Genomic DNA, 21270 nt, shown 5'->3' on the forward strand with positions numbered 1-21270 from the left:
TTTGTGACATCCTACGGGTCTTTGAGGAGTCCACAAGGAGGGTGAGCTCTGAGGATGCGATGGTGAGCCTTACAATCCCGCTCTTGTGTGTTCTGAGAGAATCCCTGATTGACATCAGGGATAACTCAGATCACACAGAGGAGTCAGGGATAGCATCCGATCCGTCACAGCTGGAGAGTAGGTCCACACATCTGTCCGCTTCACTGCGTTTAATGGAGGAGGAGGAGGAGGAGGAGGAGGAGGAAGAAGAGTTGTCCGATGATGTGATGGTGATACAGGAGGCTTCCGGGCAACTTCGAATCGTCCCATTGTTGCAGCGCGGATGGGTAGACATGGAGGATGAGGAGGAAATGGAGATTGAACTTTCCGGTGGGGCCAGAGGAGTCATGCCAACTAACACTGTGGCAGACATGGCTGAGTTCATGTTGGGGTGCTTTACAACCGACAAGCGTATTGTCAAAATCATGGAGGACAACCAGTACTGGATCTTTGCTATCCTTGACCCCCGGTATAAAAACAACATCTCGTCTTTTATTCCGGTAGAGGGGAGGGCCAATCGCATCAATGCTTGCCACAGGCAATTGGTGCAGAATATGATGGAGATGTTTCCAGCATGTGACGTTGGCGGCAGGGAGGACAGTTCCTCCAGTAGGCGACCAAGTTCTCACCGGTCCACACAAACGAGGGGCACACTGTCTAAGGTGTGGGACACCTTGATGGCACCCCCTCGCCAAAGTGCCGCCACAGAGGGTCCTAGTGTCACCAGGCGTGAGAAGTATAGGCGCATGTTGCGGGAATACCTTTCCGACCACAGCCCTGTCCTCTCCGACCCCTCTGCGTCCTACACGTATTGGGTGTCGAAGTTGGACCTGTGGCTTGAACTTGCCCTATATGCCTTGGAGGTGCTGTCCTGTCCTGCCGCCAGCGTCCTATCTGAGAGGGTGTTCAGTGCAGCCGGTGGCATCATCACTGACAAGCGCACCCGTCTGTCAGCTGAGTGCCGACCGGCTCACTTTGATAAAAATGAACCACCACTGGATAGAGCCTTCATTTTTGTGCCCACCTGTGTAAAGCACCCCAACATGAAACTCCATGTCTGTACTCAACCTCTCCAATTCCTCCGCATCCTCATACTCATCCACCATAAGCGTTGCACAATTCTGCTAATACTAGGCTCCCTCCAACATGATTTCCCCCAACTCTGCTGGTTAGAGGCTCCCTCCACCCTGATTTCCACCAACTCTGCTGGTTAGAGGCTCCCTCCACCCTGCTTTCCCACAACTCTGCTGGTTAGAGGCTCCCTCCACCATGAATTTGCCCAAACTGGGCTGGTTAGAGGCTCCCTCCACCATGAATTGGTCCAAACTGGGGTTTTTAGAGGCTCCCTCCACCATGAATTTGCCAAAACTGGGCTGTTTAGAGGCTCCCTCCACCATGAATTGGTCCAAATTGGGGTTTTTAGAGGCTCCCTCCACCATGAATTTGCCCAAACTGGGCTGGTTAGAGGCTCCCTCCACCATTAATTGGTCCAAATTGGGGTTTTTAGAGGCTCCCTCCACCATGAATTGGTCCAAACTGGGGTTTTTAGAGGCTCCTTCCACCATGAATTGGTCCAAACTGGGCTGGTTAGAGGCTCCCTCCACCATGAATTGGTCCAAACTGGGTTTTTTAGAGGCTCCCTCCACCATGAATTGGTCCAAACTGGGGTTTTTAGAGGCTCCCTCCACCATGAATTGGTCCAAACTGGGGTTTTTAGAGGCTCCCTCCACCATGAATTTGCCCAAACTGGGCTGTTTAGAGGCTCCCTCCAGCATGAATTGGTCCAAACTGGGGTTTTTAGAGGCTCCCTCCACCATGAATTGGTCCAAACTGGGGTTTTTAGAGGCTCCCTCCAGCATGAATTGGTCCAAACTGGGGTTTTTAGAGGCTCCCTCCACCATGAATTGGTCCAAACTGGGGTTTTTAGAGGCTCCCTCCACCATGAATTTGCCCAAACTGGGCTGTTTAGAGGCTCCCTCCACCATGAATTGGTCCAAACTGGGCTGGTTAGAGGCTCCCTCCACCATGAATTGATCCAAACTGGGTTTTTTAGAGGCTCCCTCCACCATGAATTGGTCCAAACTGGGGTTTTTAGAGGCTCCCTCCACCATGAATTGGTCCAAACTGGGGTTTTTAGAGGCTCCCTCCACCATGAATTGGTCCAAACTGGGGTTTTTAGAGGCTCCCTCCACCATGAATTTGCCCAAACTGGGCTGTTTAGAGGCTCCCTCCACCATGAATTGGTCCAAATTGGGGTTTTTAGAGGCTCCCTCCACCATGAATTTGCCCAAACTGGGCTGGTTAGAGGCTCCCTCCACCATGAATTGGTCCAAACTGGGCTGGTTAGAGGCTCCCTCCACCATGAATTGGTCCAAATTGGGGGTTTTAGAGGCTCCCTCCACCATGAATTGGTCCAAACTGGGCTGGTTAGAGGCTCCCTCCACCATGAATTGGTCCAAACTGGGGTTTTTAGAGGCTCCCTCCACCATGAATTGGTCCAAACTGGGCTGGTTAGAGGCTCCCTCCACCATGAATTGGTCCAAATTGGGGTTTTTAGAGGCTCCCTCCACCATGAATTGGTCCAAACTGGGCTGGTTAGAGGCTCCCTCCACCATGAATTGGTCCAAACTGGGGTTTTTAGAGGCTCCCTCCACCATGAATTGGTCCAAACTGGGCTGGTTAGAGGCTCCCTCCACCATGAATTGGTCCAAACTGGGGTTTTTAGAGGCTCCCTCCACCATGAATTGGTCCAAACTGGGGTTTTTAGAGGCTCCCTCCACCATGAATTGGTCCAAACTGGGCTGGTTAGAGGCTCCCTCCACCATGAATTTGCCCAAACTGGGCTGTTTAGAGGCTCCCTCCACCATGAATTGGTCCAAACGGGGTTTTTAGAGGCTCCCTCCACCATGAATTTGCCCAAACTGGGCTGGTTAGAGGCTCCCTCCACCATGAATTTGCCCAAACTGGGCTGTTTAGAGGCTCCCTCCACCATGAATTGGTCCAAACTGGGGTTTTTAGAGGCTCCCTCCACCATGAATTGGTACAAACTGGGGTTTTTAGAGGCTCCCTCCACCATGAATTTGCCCAAACTCTGCTGGTTAGAGGCTCAATCCACCCTGATTTTCAAAACAAATGTTGGTGCCAACCTCAACTTACTACAAGGGCCAAATTCACTGCTGGTGACAGGCTCTCCTCACTGCAAGTGCCAAATACACATGTTTCAAGGTGTTTTCCTACTGTCAGAGAGGTGGTATTGAGTGTGTAAAGTGTGTAGTTGTTAGGCTGTGATGTTGGGGTAATAGAGGGTCTTTGGTGTGTTAGATGCCCCCAGACATGCTTCCCCTGCTGTCCCAGTGTCATTCCAGAGGTGTTGGCATCATTTCCTGGGGTGTCATAGTGGACTTGGTGACCCTCCAGACACGGATTTGGGTTTCCCCCTTAACGAGTATATGTTCCCCATAGACTATAATGGGGTTCGAAACCCGTTCGAACACACGAACAGTGAGCGGCTGTTCGATTCGAATTTCGAACCTCGAACATTTTAGTGTTCGCTCATCTCTAGTTACTAGGAGATTTAATCCGATTTCCATACTGTATATGGAGTCAAGATGGTATTTTTGGTTTCTGAATCAGGGGAGGTTTTGCCTTCCAAAATAACATGAATTCGCTGGACCTCTGTCTCTTTCCAACCTTACTATTTGTGTTACTATGGGTATAAATGAAAAAATGGATCCTAATTTTTTCTGTAACCTATAAAGTGGTTCTCTGAAGAGTCTATCATCACTTCCTTTTGGGGTTTTATGCAAAAACCCAAGAGTTCTGCTTGGGTCATGTGATCAGAACCATCACCGATCCCTGAGTCGCTCCTTCCTCTCTCATGTTCACTACTAGATACTTGTATCATGGTGGTTGGCTTTACTAGTCTAATGATGTATTCAGCCAGCCACCATGATACAAGTAAATAGTGGTGAACACAGGAGAGGAGCGAGAAGGTGGAATGACCCCAGCACCGGGTGCGTCTTCCCATCATGTGACCTGGGGTTAAAATTGGTAAACACCTGCGCTGATCACATACAAAACCCTGTGGGACATCAGTGATCATAGACACCCCCCCCCCCCCACCCCCGGAGAACTCCTTTAATCATTTATCAGACAACATATCCAGATGTGTCCACCCTAGTTTGGTTCAGCTCCAATTTCTCATAGAATACAACATTGCAACATCCTAGCAAACATCTTGACAAGCTGCAATTCGCAACACAACCAGTAGGTGACCACAAATGGATCCCTATAGGATAGACATCTTGTGACACAATATTGCAAAATACCATCTTTTAAATGCTGGTCATCTTGCTCCACACATCTTGGAAAACGGTATCTCGAGCCAAGGACAAAAGTGAGGAAGGACACATCTGTACATAGAGATTTGTTCATTGCGTATCGTCATTATTTCTTATGTATTCTTTTAGCTTACCTCAATGTCCGTGCCATTGTCATTGTCATCCAGAAAAAGGTCTGAGAGACCTGCACCCTCAGCAAAGTCATGACCTAAGCTTGGCCGGTTTGTATCCACAGAACGTCTTCTCCATCTGTGCCGGGGTACGTGTAAATCCATAGAAACGGTTTTATCCGCTTTGGCCACAATAGGAGTAATTGAGTAAGAGACATCTGCAAGAAAGAGAAAAGTGACATCATGAGACAAGAAGAAAGCAGGTAATGGGTAGTCAATGTCTCTCCAGTCATTTCACTACATGAGGGTACGTCTGCCACAATGGAAATTATGCAACGGAGAGACAATAATAATGGCACACAAATGGAATAATCCTATTCAGTATTGGGTTTTTTATTGCCTTTATCAATCCCATAGATAAATTAGATCAAGATGAATCCTCAGTTACTTGAGATTTGGGGATCCAACAGGTGTAAGGAGTCTAACGGGTGAGGGATTCTGGGAAATAGTATGCAAATCAGCTCTCATCCAGTCTAGATAACTTCCAATAGGTGGCGCTAGAGAGACAGCTCTATTCCTTCTAGTGGACAGCTAATTTGCATGTAGTCATTCCAGTGAACAAACCAGGTTTAAAAAATGTAAGGTTTGGCTGAACCCATGATTTTACCACCCACAAATTGAAGGGGCCCCATAGTTTACTTATTGGGAACCCAGGGAAGGTGTGGGGAAAAAAAGAGACTCATATGCATTGTAACTACTGAGACCCAATCATAGGATTCAGGTGAGACCCAGGGCAATGACCTAACCAAGAAGGCCAGTAGATGAAGGGCGCAATGCAATGAAGCCCCATAAAGGTGAGAACAAGTGAGTAGAAGATTTGGTGTTTGGAACAAAGAGTAAGCATAGCAAACATTGGTAATGGATGTATTTCGAAGGAGAACAGGGAGGTCAAGGGTTACTTTAAGACCTAACTAAACTTTTTTTTATTACTATTTCAGAGATACATAGCGTATGTGAAGATAACAAACTTTGTAGTATACTTTTTTAAAGAAAAGTGCTTCTTTTTTCATTTATTACTGCCACTAGTTAAATCTGTACAATAGAAGTCTATGGAGAGGGAAAAACAGAGCTCCTCAAGGCATCAGAGAAATTAGACAACCCACTGCACTATAGACAGTTCTCCTTTACACAATTAGGTAATCATGATTTACTATCCAGCCTTCTCCTGACTCATTCAAAGGGGTATACCATGGAATCTTTGGTGGGTGTATGACTACCGAGACCCCCGCAATCCTGTGAACGGGGATCCCTTCCCAATGGTGGTGGACGGCATCTTCATTCACTTCATTGGGAAAGAGGGAGATGGCCAAAGTAAAGAACTCGGCTATTGTCCACCACCAGTCGCGTCCACATTCAGCCTTCACCTGTTCCTTTCCTTAGACTTCATTGTACACTGCTTATGTACAGTTTAACAAGCACACTTGTCACCTAAAATCAAATGTATAGTCCCAAAGCAACCTCTCCATCCTCTTCCCATAGTAAATAGAAGGGATAGATTACTTTTTATCCATCCGACTCTATCCGGAACCTTCCATTGATAAGATATATGAGATGTAAATGACGCCCGGTATCTCGGTTAGGCAGTACATGCGGTTTATAATTGAATGTGTAGGTCTAGACATTGAAAGCATATTATAAGCTTGTCAAGCCTCACTTGTATGCGAGAACATTAAATTAGGCCGAGACTCTGTACAGAATAGAAGAGAAGAATAAATACACTTTGGGACGGATCTTTCCCCGGCTGAAACGGTAATACCGAAATTAAATGCCGTTCCCCAGATTAAGATCAACAGAAACATTTACCGAGCAATATTGGAAATTGTAACGCCGACATGTAAAACGTCTGAATGACGGGTTATCTTGTTAGGAAGGATCCCAGGTATTCTGCGCCCAGTGGCGACCAATACGGCTGAATAAAAATAATAATAAGAGCGTAGAGCAATATAATAACCTGTCTGCAGTCAGACGTCGCCAACTTATGTGATAACCCAAATGGTATTTTCCTAAACAAATTCCCAGCCGGAAAAATTGTCATTGATATTGGTATAATAGGTATGAAGAGATATTGTTAGGATTGCGTCCTGCACGTTGCTATCATAGCGCACAGCGCCACCCACCTGCGGGTCAGTCTAACCATCCAGCTGTCACCTTACTGAGCATGCTCAGACCTATTTGAGCTGCTCACAAGCTAAGTGCTATTTCTCCCCTATTGAGCATGAGCGGCGAGGTCATGGCCACCACCACTATTGGGTGGGGAATTCCCTTTAAATAGTGTGAGCCGACGCCCGCCGGGTGCTCACACTTTGTCTAAATTTTCCTCAAAGTCCACGGACTGAATGACAGTAATCAGGGATAGGCTCCAGTATTCAGGCAGGTTGTCAGACTAGGCCTCTGGGTGGGGTTCCTCTGCTTCTCCTGGGTGCTGTTAGGTAGGACCTGTAAACCCTGAACCGTTAGATCTACGCCAGGGCTAGGAGCGGTAGACACCGTTCCAGCTTGTAGATCTGCGGCAGGAATGGTCTCTGAGATAGCCTATGTGTACTGTCTGACTTCATGTATGGCTGCCAGCTGTGTGTGGAGCGTGGGTGTGTGATGTCTCCAAGCTGTGTGCCGGAGCATGCAACCCCCCCTGGGGACTCCAAGCTGTGTGCAGGAGAATGTTCTAAAACTTCCATGGTGGCCCCTAGCTGTCGCAGGGGTAAGTGTGTGTGTGTTTGCTGGCCTGGGGTGAAGGTTAACCCTTGGCAGCCGTGTGTTTCACTTGTACTGGTGCACCTGGCCAGTGAGCTAAACTGGCAGGGTTTTAGTTGCACCTTGTTCACATGGAGTGTCGCACAGTACACACTGTTCACATTGAGTTAAGGCTGCAGTGTCTTGCAGTAGTTCACAATGAGTTAGGTTGCAGTGTTCTGCAGTAGTTCACATTGATTTTCATGCTGCAGAGTCTTCGCAGTGGTTCACATTGAGTTCAGACATACAGCCGCCCACCATTGGGCCTGTGGCCCTCGCTGTAGTGTTCTACAGCTAAGAGGTTCCGTAGTTTAAAATATATATATATATATATATATATATATATATATATATATATATATATATATATATATACAGAACCGTAACAGATAGCGACATATCGCGCAATAGACTCTACGCACTAAGAGAATATAGAGCAGTAGTAAACTCCACTCGTATGGAAGACTCCAATCATAACTACTGCTCATGAAGCTCAAAGCCATCAAAAATTGGAATTATAAATTGCGTAAAATTGGGTCAAATTGGGTCAATTTTAACCTCTTCCTACCGCAAGCATTTTTTTCCCATTGTTTTTTTATTTTTCTGTTCACCGTTTGAGGGTTTATTTTTTACGGGACACATTGTACTTTATATTAAACCCATTACATATTCAGTTCTATGTACTGGAAAACTAAGAACTAAAAGAAAATTGCATAGATAAATTTTTACAGTGTTCAATGTGCATTAAAAAATGACAAGTTCCTCATATTCTTTGGAGGGTATGATCACAGTGATATCAAATGTGTATATAGTTTTTGTTATATTTTTATACATTTGCAAAAATTGAAATTTTGAAAAATTTTAAAAAATAAATAAAATTTTGTTGCCACCTGTAACATTTTTATCTTTTTGTGTACCAAGTTGTGTAAGACATCTTTCATGGTGGCACAAGATGTCACTTTTATTTATATCATTTTGTAAAATTTTTAATTTAATATAAAATTTTCTTTATTAATTAGGCCTGGGGAGGTGTAACAAATAATAGAAAATCGGACTCACTTATCTCCGGGGCTCTGGCGGCTTTTTGTGCAGTATGGTCCACCACACTTGACAGCTGAGGTCAATGGTCTCAGCAGTCACATGACCACTGAGGCCAGTCAGTGGCCTCAGCAGAAGGGGATGTCACAGTCGGAAAGAAATTCAAGAGCAACAAGGCAGCCATGTTGCAGGACCACTATGGCAGGACATGAGAACATCAAGGACAGGTGAGTATGTTATGGTTTTTTTTTTGGGGGGGGGGTTCACCTCACCGGCCTAAGTAGAAAATTATGTTTATCCTGGATAACCTCTTTAACATAGCTTGGATTTGGTCAAGGACCAATATACAATATCACAACATGCTTTCAAAAACGTAAAAGGCTGTGATAAGCAGCACAACCACTGAGTGGCTACTCATAGACACATATAGCATCTCGGCTTGTGATTTAATATCAGGAAACAATATCGCCTTGAAAAGCTTCCGATCTTGTAAAAGAGATGTATAGTCTTGTCCAGTCAAGAAGAAAGGTGAGTGAGGAAATATCTATATGCAGAAGTTACCAAATTCCGCCCTAGGGGTGGGTCAAGAAAATGAATAGACAAATAGAACTCTGATTAAGATTCATATGTATCAAGAAAGTAATTAGAGGAAACACTTAAGAGGCTGCGATTAGCAACCCAACCACTAGGTGGCTACTTATAAACATGTATAGCATCTCAGTTTGTGATATCATATCAGGAAACAATATGTATTAAGAAATTAAGTAGAACAAATTGATGACCTTAAAAGTACGACAGTGTTAAGAGGTGGATACAATTGGACAAAATTGTTGGTACTCCTTGTTTAATGAAGGAAAATCCCACTATGGTCACAGAAATAACTTCAATCTGACAAATGTAATAATAGCCAAACTACATGAGAATGTCCTATGGACAAATGAGACAAAAATCAAACTTTTTGGCAAGGCACATCATCTCTATGTTCACAGATGGAAAAATGAAGCATGTCATGAAAAGAACACTGTTCCTAGTGTGACACATTGAGGAGGCTCTGTTATGTTCTGGGGCTGCTTTGCTGCATCAGGCACAGGGTGTCTTGAATCTGTGCAGGGTACAATGAAATCTCAAGACTATCAAGGGATTCTAGAGAGAAATGTGCTGCTCAGTGTCAGAAAGCTTGGTCTCAGTCACAGGTCATGGGTCATGTAACAGATCAATGACCCAAAACACACAGCTAAAAACACCCAAGAATGGCTAAGAGGAACACATTGGTCTATTATGAATTGGCCTTCTATGAGCCCTGACCTAAATCCTATGGAGCATTTTTGGAAGGAGCTGAAACATGTCGTCTGGAAAGGCCCCCTTCACACCCGAGACAACGGGAGCAGTTTGCTCATAAGGAGGGGCCCAAATACCTGCTGAGAGGTGCAGAAGTCTCATTGACACTTACAGGAATCGTGTGATCGCAGCGACTGCCTCAGAAGGTTGTGCAACAAAATATTAAATTATAGGAACAGTCATTTCTGTCCAGGCCGGTGTCATGAGGTTTAATTTTTTTTCAAAAAATTCTATTGAAGCGAAAAGCAACGTTTGACTTTCATTTGTTCATTTTCATAGAATTTTTATTCATTATTACTTTGGTCAGATTCCAGTTATTTCTGTGACCATTGTGGGGTTTTCTTTCATCCTACGAGGGCGACCAACAATTTTGTCCACAAGTGTATCCTTATATATAACACAGGCGTAAGATACCATTAGCACCAGCCATAATAAAGCTCAGCGCGGCTTTATCCACTGTTCAAAAAGTTAATATTCCGACATGTAATTTTTTTTCCAAAAATCACGGTCTTTCAAGAGGTCCAAAGCTATGAATTATGCATAACCTAAATGTTAATCTAAAGTAATAATCACATTGCTGCCGGTATGTAATAATTGCAGGCTCAATATATTCTTCAACCCATCTGAACAAAGTCTAGTAATTAGACATGTGAAAAATGATACAAAGAGCGGGAAATGTAGTTGTGGCTTTTTTTAATTTAATTTTTTTTTTTTTTTTTGCAAAAAGATGAAAACGGTTAATGAGTTTCTGAAGCACAGAGAAAAAAAAAAAAAACTATCTCCAAGAAAAATAATGAACTTTATTACTCATGGCTGCTGGAGCTTAACATTTTGAACCAATTATTTGAAGGTTATGAGCGATAACGCGCGGCATCCATTAGAGGTGCGCGTATCCAAAGTATACACATCTATATACATATATACACTCACCGGCCACTTTATTAGGTACACCTGTCAAACTGCTCGTTAACACTTAATTTCTAATCAGCCAATCACATAGCGGCAACTCAGTGCATTTAGGCATGTAGACATGGTCAAGACAATCTCCTGCAGTTCAAACCGAGCATCAGTATGGGGAAGAAAGGTGATTTGAGTGCCTTTGAACGTGGCATGGTTGTTGGTGCCAGAAGGGCTGGTCTGAGTATTTCAGAAACTGCTGATCTACTGGGATTTTCACGCACAACCATCTCTAGGGTTTACAGAGAATGGTCCGAAAAAGAAAAAACATCCAGTGAGCGGCAGTTCTGTGGGCGGAAATGCGTTGTTGATGCCAGAGGTCAGAGGAGAATGGCCAGACTGGTTCGAGCTGATAGAAAGGCAACAGTGAAGGCTTTCGATAGAGTGGACTGGCTCTTCATGAGGAAAATATTGCAAAAATGTAATATCCCATCTACATTCATATCGGCAGTCTTCTCCCTCTATGACACTCCATATGCAAAAATTAAGATAAATGGCACCCTCTCCCCACCCTTCCATATATCCAACGGTACACGTCAGGGCTGCCCCTTGTCCCCTTCCTTGTTCATACTCACCTTAGAACCACTCCTACAGGCTGTGAGATCTCATCCGGATATTCACGGTTTAAAAGTTGGTAGACACACTCTTCAAACAGCAGCGTTTGCGGATGACGTTCTCTTTTTAGTCTCGAACCCTGAATTGGGCCTCCCCACCATTATGAATCTACTCCGATCATATGGAGAAGTATCTGGCTATAAAGCCAACCTAGATAAATCGGAGGTATTAAACATTACACTTCCTCGCTCTAGAGTAGTTCAACTAGCCAGCTCTACCCCTTTTAAATGGACCTCTAGTAAACTTAAATACCTTGGTGTTCAACTTACGGCAGATACGGAAAAGCTCTATGAGGAAAATTTTCTCCCTTTATTGGCTGATATAAGAAAAATGCTACTGTCATATCAAGGGATGCCTTTTTCCTGGTTCGGCAGACGGAATCTGCTGCAAATGTATGCGCTCCCAAAACTCCTCTATAGGTTGCATATGCTCCCAATCAGACTCCCCCCGCGTTCTTTAGTTCCATTAAAAAGTTGTTCTCTTCCTTCCTTTGGAGGGGAAAACATCCTAGACTCCCCTCCTCACTCCTCATGAAAAAGAAACAAGCGGGAGGGATAGGTCTACCAAATGTAACGAATTACTACAAGGCGATTCAACTTAAACGTTGGCTCGACCTTACTTCCACCAACCCAAACAACATCATAGCGGATCTAGCATTCACCACCTTTGGACACTCTGCAATTGTTGAGTTGTGGCTATATGGCCTCCCGGGGCATCGCTCCAAAAATATTCATCTCCTCCTTTTAGGGGCTTGCGAGGTTTGGAAAGACATGAGACATTCGCTTTCACCGTACCCTTCTCCTCTTCTCCCACTTGGTGTCCTCCCGGAATTCCTGGGAAAATCACATGAGGCCCACCCATCATTATGGAGACAACTCTTCTCCAATAGATTACTAGAGGTACTGGCCTTGAATCATAGGTTTGATCCCCAGAGCTTCTACTCTTTGTTACCCCACACTGACGATCTCACGTTTTTGCAGAAACTCCACCTTGATGGAGTGATCCGGAGTGCATTGGAGTTAGGAGAGGTTAGGACGGCCTTAACCACCTTCGAACGTTCCACCTTGGCACAACATAAACAGTTGTCGAACACTTCTTATGTACTCTCGACTCACGTAGCTCCCCTGCGTATCCAGAGGCCCGCCTTCCTGTCCGCGTGGGAAAGAGAGTTAGACATCACTCTTACTGATGAGGAAGTCCAACAAATTCTCTCTCACTCCCACGGCTTTTCCCCGTGTGTAAGACTTCAAGAGAATCATTACAAATTATTGACCAGGTGGTATCGCACTCCTCAATGGCTTTTCACCCACAATCTCTCTGACAGTGAAGTTTGTTGGAGATGCAAGGTTCACGAAGGTTCCCTCTCCCACATTTGGTGGTTTTGCCCTAAGGTTCAAACGTTTTGGAGTGAGGTTCAGGATCTTTTAAGAAGGCTCTCATCCCCCTCTTTTGAACTCACTCCTGCTATGGTTCTCCTCTCGTTACCTTCACCAACTTACAAACCGTCTAAATCGAATCTATTGTCAATTCTGCTGCTTGCAGCGAACTCATTAATCCCCTTAAAATGGCTCTCCCCTGATCCCCCTACAAAATCTGAGTGGATTACGAAAGTTTATCAGATCTGCCGCTTTGAGGAACTTTCCAGTTGGTATAACAGAACTCACGGGAGATTTGAAAAAATTTGGTCTCCCTGGAAAAATCTCACGTTCTGATCGCAACAATTGCAATTTACAATATATCCTGTCAATCCCTCCCTCGTCCTCGCCTCACCCCCTTCTTTCCCTTAACCCTCCTCCCCTCTCCCCCTTCTCTGCTCTCCTTTCCCCCCATTCCTCCCCCTCCATCCCTCTCCTTTCCTCCCTTCACTCCCCCCATTCAACAAAATTCACCTTCTTCCCTCACTACCTATCTTCCTCCCCTCTCTCCATCTCTTTCTCCTTCCCCCCCCTCTCCCCCCCTTTTTCTTCTGCCTTCCATTCTCACTCTTCACATCTGCTTTCTTGGAAATCTCTATCACTTCCTCTTCTTTCTCTATTTCTCCCTCTCTTCCCTTTCTTCCCTTTCTCCCTCTCTCTTTATTTACTTTACTCTATTTACTTTTCTACCCTAGAGCGCATGACGGTACCTTCTGTTGTGCAACCCACTACCATTTCTCCTCCACCTGCTCATAGAAATATCCGTTTTTAGAGGATCATTATGGAAACAGAATCCCTCCTACCTACTGGCTATGCTGTAGACTTGCTTTATCACAGTTCAGAACTACCACTCCCCTCCAGTATTAAGGAGAGGGTTTGAAACACTGTGATGATGATTGATTTGATAAGATGCCTCAATTTACGCTCTTATTGTTTACATATGTATGCATATATTGGTTACTTGTTACCTGTTACTCTCCCTGGTTTCCAGGGTATGAATCCTGTCACCTCCATTTAACTCCTATGTTTTCTAGTTATTCACTCTTTGTACTTGAACCTTTGTTACCTTATTTCATTTTCAATAAAAATATTATAAATAAAAAAAAAAAGAAAGGCAACAGTGACTCAAATAGCCACCCGTTACAACCAAGGTAGCCAGAAGAGCATCTCTGAACGCCGCACAGTACGTCGAACTTTGAGGCTACAGATGGGCTACAGCAGCAGAAGACCACACCGGGTGCCACTCCTTTCAGCTAAGAACAGGAAACTGAGGCTACAATTTGCACAAGCTCATCGAAATTGGACAATTGAAGTTTGGAAAAACGTTGCCTGGTCTGATGAGTCTCGATTTCTGCTGCGACATTCGGATGGTAGGGTCAGAATTTGGCGTCAACAACATGAAAGCATGGATCCATCCTGCCTTGTATCAACGGTTCAGGCTGGTGGTGGTGGTGTCATGGTGTGGGGAATATTTTCTTGGCACTCTTTGGGCCCCTTGGTACCAATTGAGCATCGTTGCAACGCCAAAGCCTACCTGAGTATTGTTGCTGACCATGTCCATCCCTTTATGACCACAATGTCCCCAACATCTGATGGCTACTTTCAGCAGGATAATGCAATGCCATGTCATAAAGCTGGAATCATCTCAGACTGGTTTCTTGAACATGACAATGAGTTCACTGTACTCCAATGGCCTCCACAGTCACCAGATCTCAATCCAATAGAGCATCTTTGGGATGTGGTGGAACGGGAGATTCGCATCATGGATGTGCAGCCGACAAATCTGCGGCAACTGTGTGATGCCATCATGTCAATATGGACCAAAATCTCTGAGGAATGCTTCCAGCACCTTGTTGTATCTTTGCCACGAAGAATTGAGGCAGTTCTGAAGGCAAAAGGGGGTCCAACCCGTTACTAGCATGGTGTACCTAATAAAGTGGCCGGTGAGTGTATGGAGTTTGTATGTTCTACCTGTGTTTGTGTGGATTTCCTTCCATACACCAAAGACATACTGATAGGGAAAAATGTACATTGTGAGCCCGATATGGGGCTCACAATCTAAATTTACGGTAGAATCTATGGAGAGGGGAGGGGGGAGGAACTGGAGAACGCCTCAAAGCAGAGAGGCATGATAGAGAGACTGTTCTCTTTCACAACACAACTGGGATGACCAGGAATTACTATGCAGCTTTCCACTATGATAAAGGACTCATTTCATGCTGTAGTTGGCCTCCTACCTCATATCACTGTCTACTCCTCCACCTCCCCTCTCCATAGATTCCATTGTAAACTGACACTGCTTGAGTACAGAGTATGGACAAAAATCATTCGGATTCAGTAATAGTTGCAGATATACATAAATATATTGCAAAGTTTGTTCCCTTCACCTGCACTATTGCCTTATGGAAAAACAGAAGTGTATATACACTTTGAAGGGAATGTATCACTAGCACAGACATGTCCTCATGCACCAGTATTTTAGTATCTCAAATACGCCTATAGTTAACCTGTCCACCCTTTTTTAATAAAGAATGTGGTCCTGCTTCATTAGAGGACAGATTGTGACTACAGTTTCTCCGACAGGAAGTCTGAGGTAGTGTGAGACACGCCCCCTTACTCCTGATTGGCTCGGGCTGCTGCTCTCATCCCACCCCCGCAGTTCTCTAGTGTCAGTCTATCGTTCTGCTTGGGAGGAGATGGTTTTATCTACACTCAGGCCAGGTTTTTCTTATTATGGCGGGTTTATTATAAGACTGTACAGAGATTTTGGTTTATTTTGCCTAATACTGAAATTATATTCCAGGGCAATTTGTTTTACAAGTAAGAAGCAAAGTCATTTCGGAAAGTTTTCTCACAGAGAGAAATACAGATCTGACAGCGGCTGATGTCAGCATTATAAGAAAAACACGCGGCATCGCATTTTATTCCTATTTTTTATTGAATCCAGTTATGGGCTCGAGTCAGACGCTTTACCTAGGCCGTGTAATTGAATTCCAGGATGGCTGAATGCATATTGTACAGTACTCTGTACGAGCAACCAGATCATAAGTGACACTGCGCTCGCCGCCGCTACCCTGGACAAGGAAAAATGGAGAATCTCATTAGTCAGGAGAGGTGGAATTTTATTTATTTATTTATTTTTTATTTTTCAGAATTTTTTTTTTTTTCAAGTTTATTCTTTGGAATGATTCCAGCTTAAAGGGGGTTTACAGCAAAGCCACATTCATTTTCATTAGTTGTATGACACTGTAAAATCTGTCTGTACGGTGTCGCAGTACAAAGTTGCTATCTATTAGATTTAGTAATTACCGTAGTATCACTCCCTTGTGTCTCTCATTACACCTAATCACCAGCAGATGGAGCCAGAGGGAGCTATACCATTAATATTGCCAAGTTAATTACTCGATACACATTAGCATTTCCAGGATTATAACTTTCGTGAATTTTTTCTTTCTACAACAGAAACTATAGATAATAGCAAACTCCATAGGTGTCATTTAACATTGAGCTGGACTCATAGTCATGTGATAATACACCAACATAAAAGTGTCCCCCTGTGCAAAGTTTAGATCCTGGATTATTTTACTGCATTAAATGAGTTATCCAAGAGCCATGGGTAATACATACCTCCCAACCGTCCCGATTTCCGCGGGACATTCACGATTTGGGTGACATGTCCCGCGGTCCCAGTTGGAGGGAGGTATGTCCCGATTTCAACTCAGATCTGCATCCAGAGGACACATCTCTGCCCCCAGATTCATGTCTCCACATCTCTGCCCCCAGATTCATGTCCCCCATCTCTGCCCCAGATTCATGTCCCCCCATCTCTGCCCCCAGATTCATGTCCCCCCATCTCTGCCCCCAGATTCATGTCTCCACATCTCTGCCCCCAGATTCATGTCCCCCCATCTCTGCCCCCAGATTCATGTCCCCCCATCTCTGCCCCCAGATTCATGTCCCCTCCATCTCTGCCCCCAGATTCATGTCCCCCCATCTCTGCCCCCAGATTCATGTCCCCTCCATCTCTGCCCCCATATTCATGTCCCCCCATCTCTGCCCCCAGATTCATGTCCCTCCATCTCTGCCCCCAGATTCATGTCCCTCCATCTCTGCCCCAGATTCATGTCTCCACATCTCTGCCCCCAGATTCATGTCCCCCCCATCTCTGCCCCCAGATTCATGTCCCCCCATCTCTGCCCCCAGATTCATGTCTCCACATCTCTGCCCCCATATTCATGTCCCCCCATCTCTGCCCCCAGATTCATGTCCTCCATCTCTGCCCCCAGATTCATGTCCCTCCATCTCTGCCCCCAGATTCATGTCCCTCCATCTCTGCCCCCAGATTCATGTCCCCCCATCTCTGCCCCCAGATTCATGTCTCCACATCTCTGCCCCCAGATTCATGTCCCTCCATCTCTGCCCCCAGATTCATGTCCCTCCATCTCTGCCCCAGATTCATGTCTCCACATCTCTGCCCCCAGATTCATGTCCCCCCCATCTCTGCCCCCAGATTCATGTCCCCCCATCTCTGCCCCCAGATTCATCTCTCCACATCTCTGCCCCCATATTCATGTCCCCCCATCTCTGCCCCCAGATTCATGTCCTCCATCTCTGCCCCCAGATTCATGTCCCTCCATCTCTGCCCCCAGATTCATGTCCCTCCATCTCTGCCCCCAGATTCATGTCCCCCCATCTCTGCCCCCAGATTCATGTCTCCACATCTCTGCCCCCAGATTCATGTCCCCCCATCTCTGCCCCCAGATTCATGTCCCCCCATCTCTGCCCCCAGATTCATGTCCCCCCATCTCTGCCCCCAGATTCATGTCTCCACATCTCTGCTCCCAGATTCATGTCCCCCCATCTCTGCCCCCAGATTCATGTCCCCTCCATCTCTGCCCCCAGATTCATGTCCCCCCATCTCTGCCCCCAGATTCATGTCTCCACATCTCCGCCCCCATATTCATGTCCCCCCATCTCTGCCCCCAGATTCATGTCCCTCCATCTCTGCCCCCAGATTCATGTCCCTCCATCTCTGCCCCAGATTCATGTCTCCACATCTCTGCCCCCAGATTCATGTCCCCCCCATCTCTGCCCCCAGATTCATGTCCCCCCATCTCTGCCCCCAGATTCATGTCTCCACATCTCTGCCCCCATATTCATGTCCCCCCATCTCTGTCCCAAGATTCATGTCCTCCATCTCTGCCCCCAGATTCATGTCCCTCCATCTCTGCCCCCAGATTCATGTCCCCCCATCTCTGCCCCCAGATTCATGTCTCCACATCTCTGCCCCCAGATTCATGTCCCTCCATCTCTGCCCCCAGATTCATGTCCCTCCATCTCTGCCCCAGATTCATGTCTCCACATCTCTGCCCCAAGATTCATGTCCCCCCCATCTCTGCCCCCAGATTCATGTCCCCCCATCTCTGCCCCCAGATTCATGTCTCCACATCTCTGCCCCCATATTCATGTCCCCCCATCTCTGCCCCCAGATTCATGTCCTCCATCTCTGCCCCCAGATTCATGTCCCTCCATCTCTGCCCCCAGATTCATGTCCCTCCATCTCTGCCCCCAGATTCATGTCCCCCCATCTCTTCCCCCAGATTCATGTCTCCACATCTCTGCCCCCAGATTCATGTCCCCCCATCTCTGCCCCCAGATTCATGTCCCCCCATCTCTGCCCCCAGATTCATGTCTCCACATCTCTGCCCCCAGATTCATGTCCCCCCATCTCTGCCCCCAGATTCATGTCCCCCCATCTCTGCCCCCAGATTCATGTCCCCACATCTCTGCCCCCAGTGTCATGCCGTCCTCTTCATCTCTCCATAGAGGGGGGACATATAATTTATGGGTGACTGTAGGAGGATTATACTATGTGCAGGCACATGAAAAAATAACGAGTGGGCGGAGTCAACACAAAATTGGGCGGGGCTAAATTTGCAGCAGAGCGCTATGCGTGCCGCACATTTTGTCCCTCTTTCGGTTCTTTAAAAGTTGGGAGGTATGGTAATAGATACTGGTAACCTATCTACAGGATAAGTCATTGGTATCAGGTTAGTGGTCATCCAGTGTTTATGTTTGTATCTCCCTCTCGGTCTCCGATTATTATACTCTGGGGTCTGACCCCAGGGTATAATAATTGTTAATGAGTGTCCACAATGGAGCATAATACTGGGTGATGGGGCCACTACGGGGCATAATACTGAGTGAAGGGGCCACTATGGGGTATAATGCTGTGTGCAGGGGCCACTATGGGGCATAATAATGCGCCCAGCAATGCGGGGGGGGGGGGGGGTTTAGTAAGGTTCGCCAAGGGGCCCCGCCGTTCCTAGTTACGCCACTAACAGGAACGTTGGTTGCAATTCATATTGCTTGTCTAATGACTGCCGTGTCCCGCTGCTTTCATCACTCATAATAAAGTGTGAACATGACGGTTAAAATCCATCAGGATCCAACGTGACCACATTCCCTTTCATTAATAGCAACGAAGGAAGTACAAAACTGATCTTTAGCTGCATGACATGTTTCCATCTTACCCCACATTCACATGGATCTTGCTGAAGTTTTAAAAAGTGTCAAATAAAAAAAAAAAAAAAAATAAAAAAAATAAATAAATAGGAAAACATATCACTGTGTGATCAGGCTGGTAAATCCGGCCAGCACACAGACCAGGCTGGGCTCACACTGTGATATTTTTTAATTAACAACTTTTTTTAATTGCAGTAATGCGTACCACATTTGTACTATGCCAGTATTATTGTAATAAAAAATTGCATGCAGTTTTTATTACAAAAAGCAATGTGTGAACACAGCCTCATCCTATCCTAAATACTGTAGATAATTCAATGTTTAGGAAAAAATATGCAAATATGTTCTGTGAGAAAAAAGGAAAACTTGCTCTAGTGCCACCTTTTGGAAGGTAGATCCCTATAGATCAATACCTAATTTTGCAGAAACCTAGTGACATGATCCGGGATTAAAGTTAAGCCAGAATATATCCTGCAAAAGGAAGAGAGATCCACACATAAACAGTTTTTTCAGGGTTAAGACGCACTTCCAGGCCATAGGTGAGAATCAGACCAGAAGCCTTATGTTGGACAGAGTAACAAACAGTATCAGGAGAGTACAAGAATAGCCAAAATCAAAGCAGAGATCAAGTCCAGGAGTCCACAGATGAAGAGGGGTAAAACAGGACTGCTAGGAGTGAAGTTACTAGGAGTAAATTCTGAGAACATAGAGCCTGAAAACTAATGTAATCACAGGCACCTGAGTAAGGAAAGGGTCAGTATAAAATACTGTGCCCCAGCCCTGAATTGGAGGCTGAAATACTGCCCTTATTTGGCTAAAGAGACCCAGCCAAGGTTTGACTTGCAGGCATAGCAACCTTAAAGCAACAACCATGTAGAAAATGCAGATCCTGCACAGATTCTCGCCCCAGCAGCGCTGCACAGAAGAGAATGATGACTGCCGAGTGTGGATATTTAGATTCCTGACAGCTTATTTTCATATTCTTTTCCAAGACTCCTTAGCAGGACATATATGATCTGTAAATCTCTGTATACACTAAGAAGACATAGTCACCCTTCTCACATTTGTTGACATGTCACTGTAAAAGAAAAAAAGTGAACATGACGTGGCCTTTCTATGCGGGAGCTGTAGACGGTAATGGCCGGAGCGAAGCGCTTTCATTATCTCAGCCTGATTAAGACAATTGATAATTTGGGGCTGATGAAACATGCATTGTAATGACTAAATAAATAAGCGCTTGAAACCAATTCTCAGCGAACCATTATTTGGTAATAACATAGTCGTTTGGCAAATAAAAAAGGCCGTTGAAGTGTAATATAGAAGATAAACACATCCTAAATGTGCAGCGAACAGCAAGATGGCTCCGCATTAAGTCTACAAATACCCATAAATAAGAAGAAAGCAATCTGCAGGGGCCTTAAAGGAAAACTTCTCAACAACACTTTTCTCATTAATTCTGCATAAAATTTGTTGAGCTTTTTCCAACCGTTGGCTTTCTTATACATATCTTGTTCTCCTCTCGAGTCCTATCATACATAACTCTCCATTCGCATCCAAAGCTAAGTTCCTAATTCTGGTGGTTTCCATTGATCAGAGTAAAGGGACATTTAGACGATTAAAGGGGCTCTATCAGCAAAATCATGCTGATAGAGCCCCACATATGCATGAATAGCCTTTAAAAAGGCTATTCAGGCACCGCTAAAGTTATATTAAACTACCCCCAGTTTTAAAATAATACCCTAAAAAAGAATGTGATCAACTTACCCATCGCGCATGTTGGGCAGGCATTCAGGGTGCGCCGTCTTCTTCATCCACGCCTCCTCTTCCTGCGATGTCCTTGGGTATACCTCCCAATACCTCGTATTTCGGTATTGTTAAAATTACAAACAATTTGGAATTTTCGGGTCAATCCCAGCTCATGCCCATCTCTATTTAACAACAACACTGAATGAACTGTAGGAGGTCACAGGCGTAGTAGGAGCCTATATGAAGTAGGGGGCGCTATTGGTGAACTATATCACACAATACAATATAGATCCTCAGAACCAGGTTCTTTACACTCTACTGTATTACTGACCATTGACATTGGAATATTAAAGCAAT

General features: G+C 45.2%; 1 protein-coding gene across 1 annotated transcript in view; it reads right to left on the reverse strand.

Annotated features, from left to right (window-relative positions):
• The window catches only part of PLXDC2 (plexin domain containing 2), a 387582-nt gene that overhangs the window by 254140 nt on the left and 112172 nt on the right, over positions 1 to 21270 (reverse strand). The window contains exon 2 of the mRNA XM_075271735.1: positions 4514 to 4707. Coding sequence (XP_075127836.1) covers positions 4514 to 4707 — 194 coding nt within the window. The remainder of the gene's footprint in view (positions 1 to 4513; positions 4708 to 21270) is intronic.

The sequence above is a fragment of the Leptodactylus fuscus genome, chromosome 4, assembly GCF_031893055.1.
Source record: "Leptodactylus fuscus isolate aLepFus1 chromosome 4, aLepFus1.hap2, whole genome shotgun sequence".
Lineage (NCBI taxonomy): Eukaryota > Metazoa > Chordata > Amphibia > Anura > Leptodactylidae > Leptodactylus > Leptodactylus fuscus.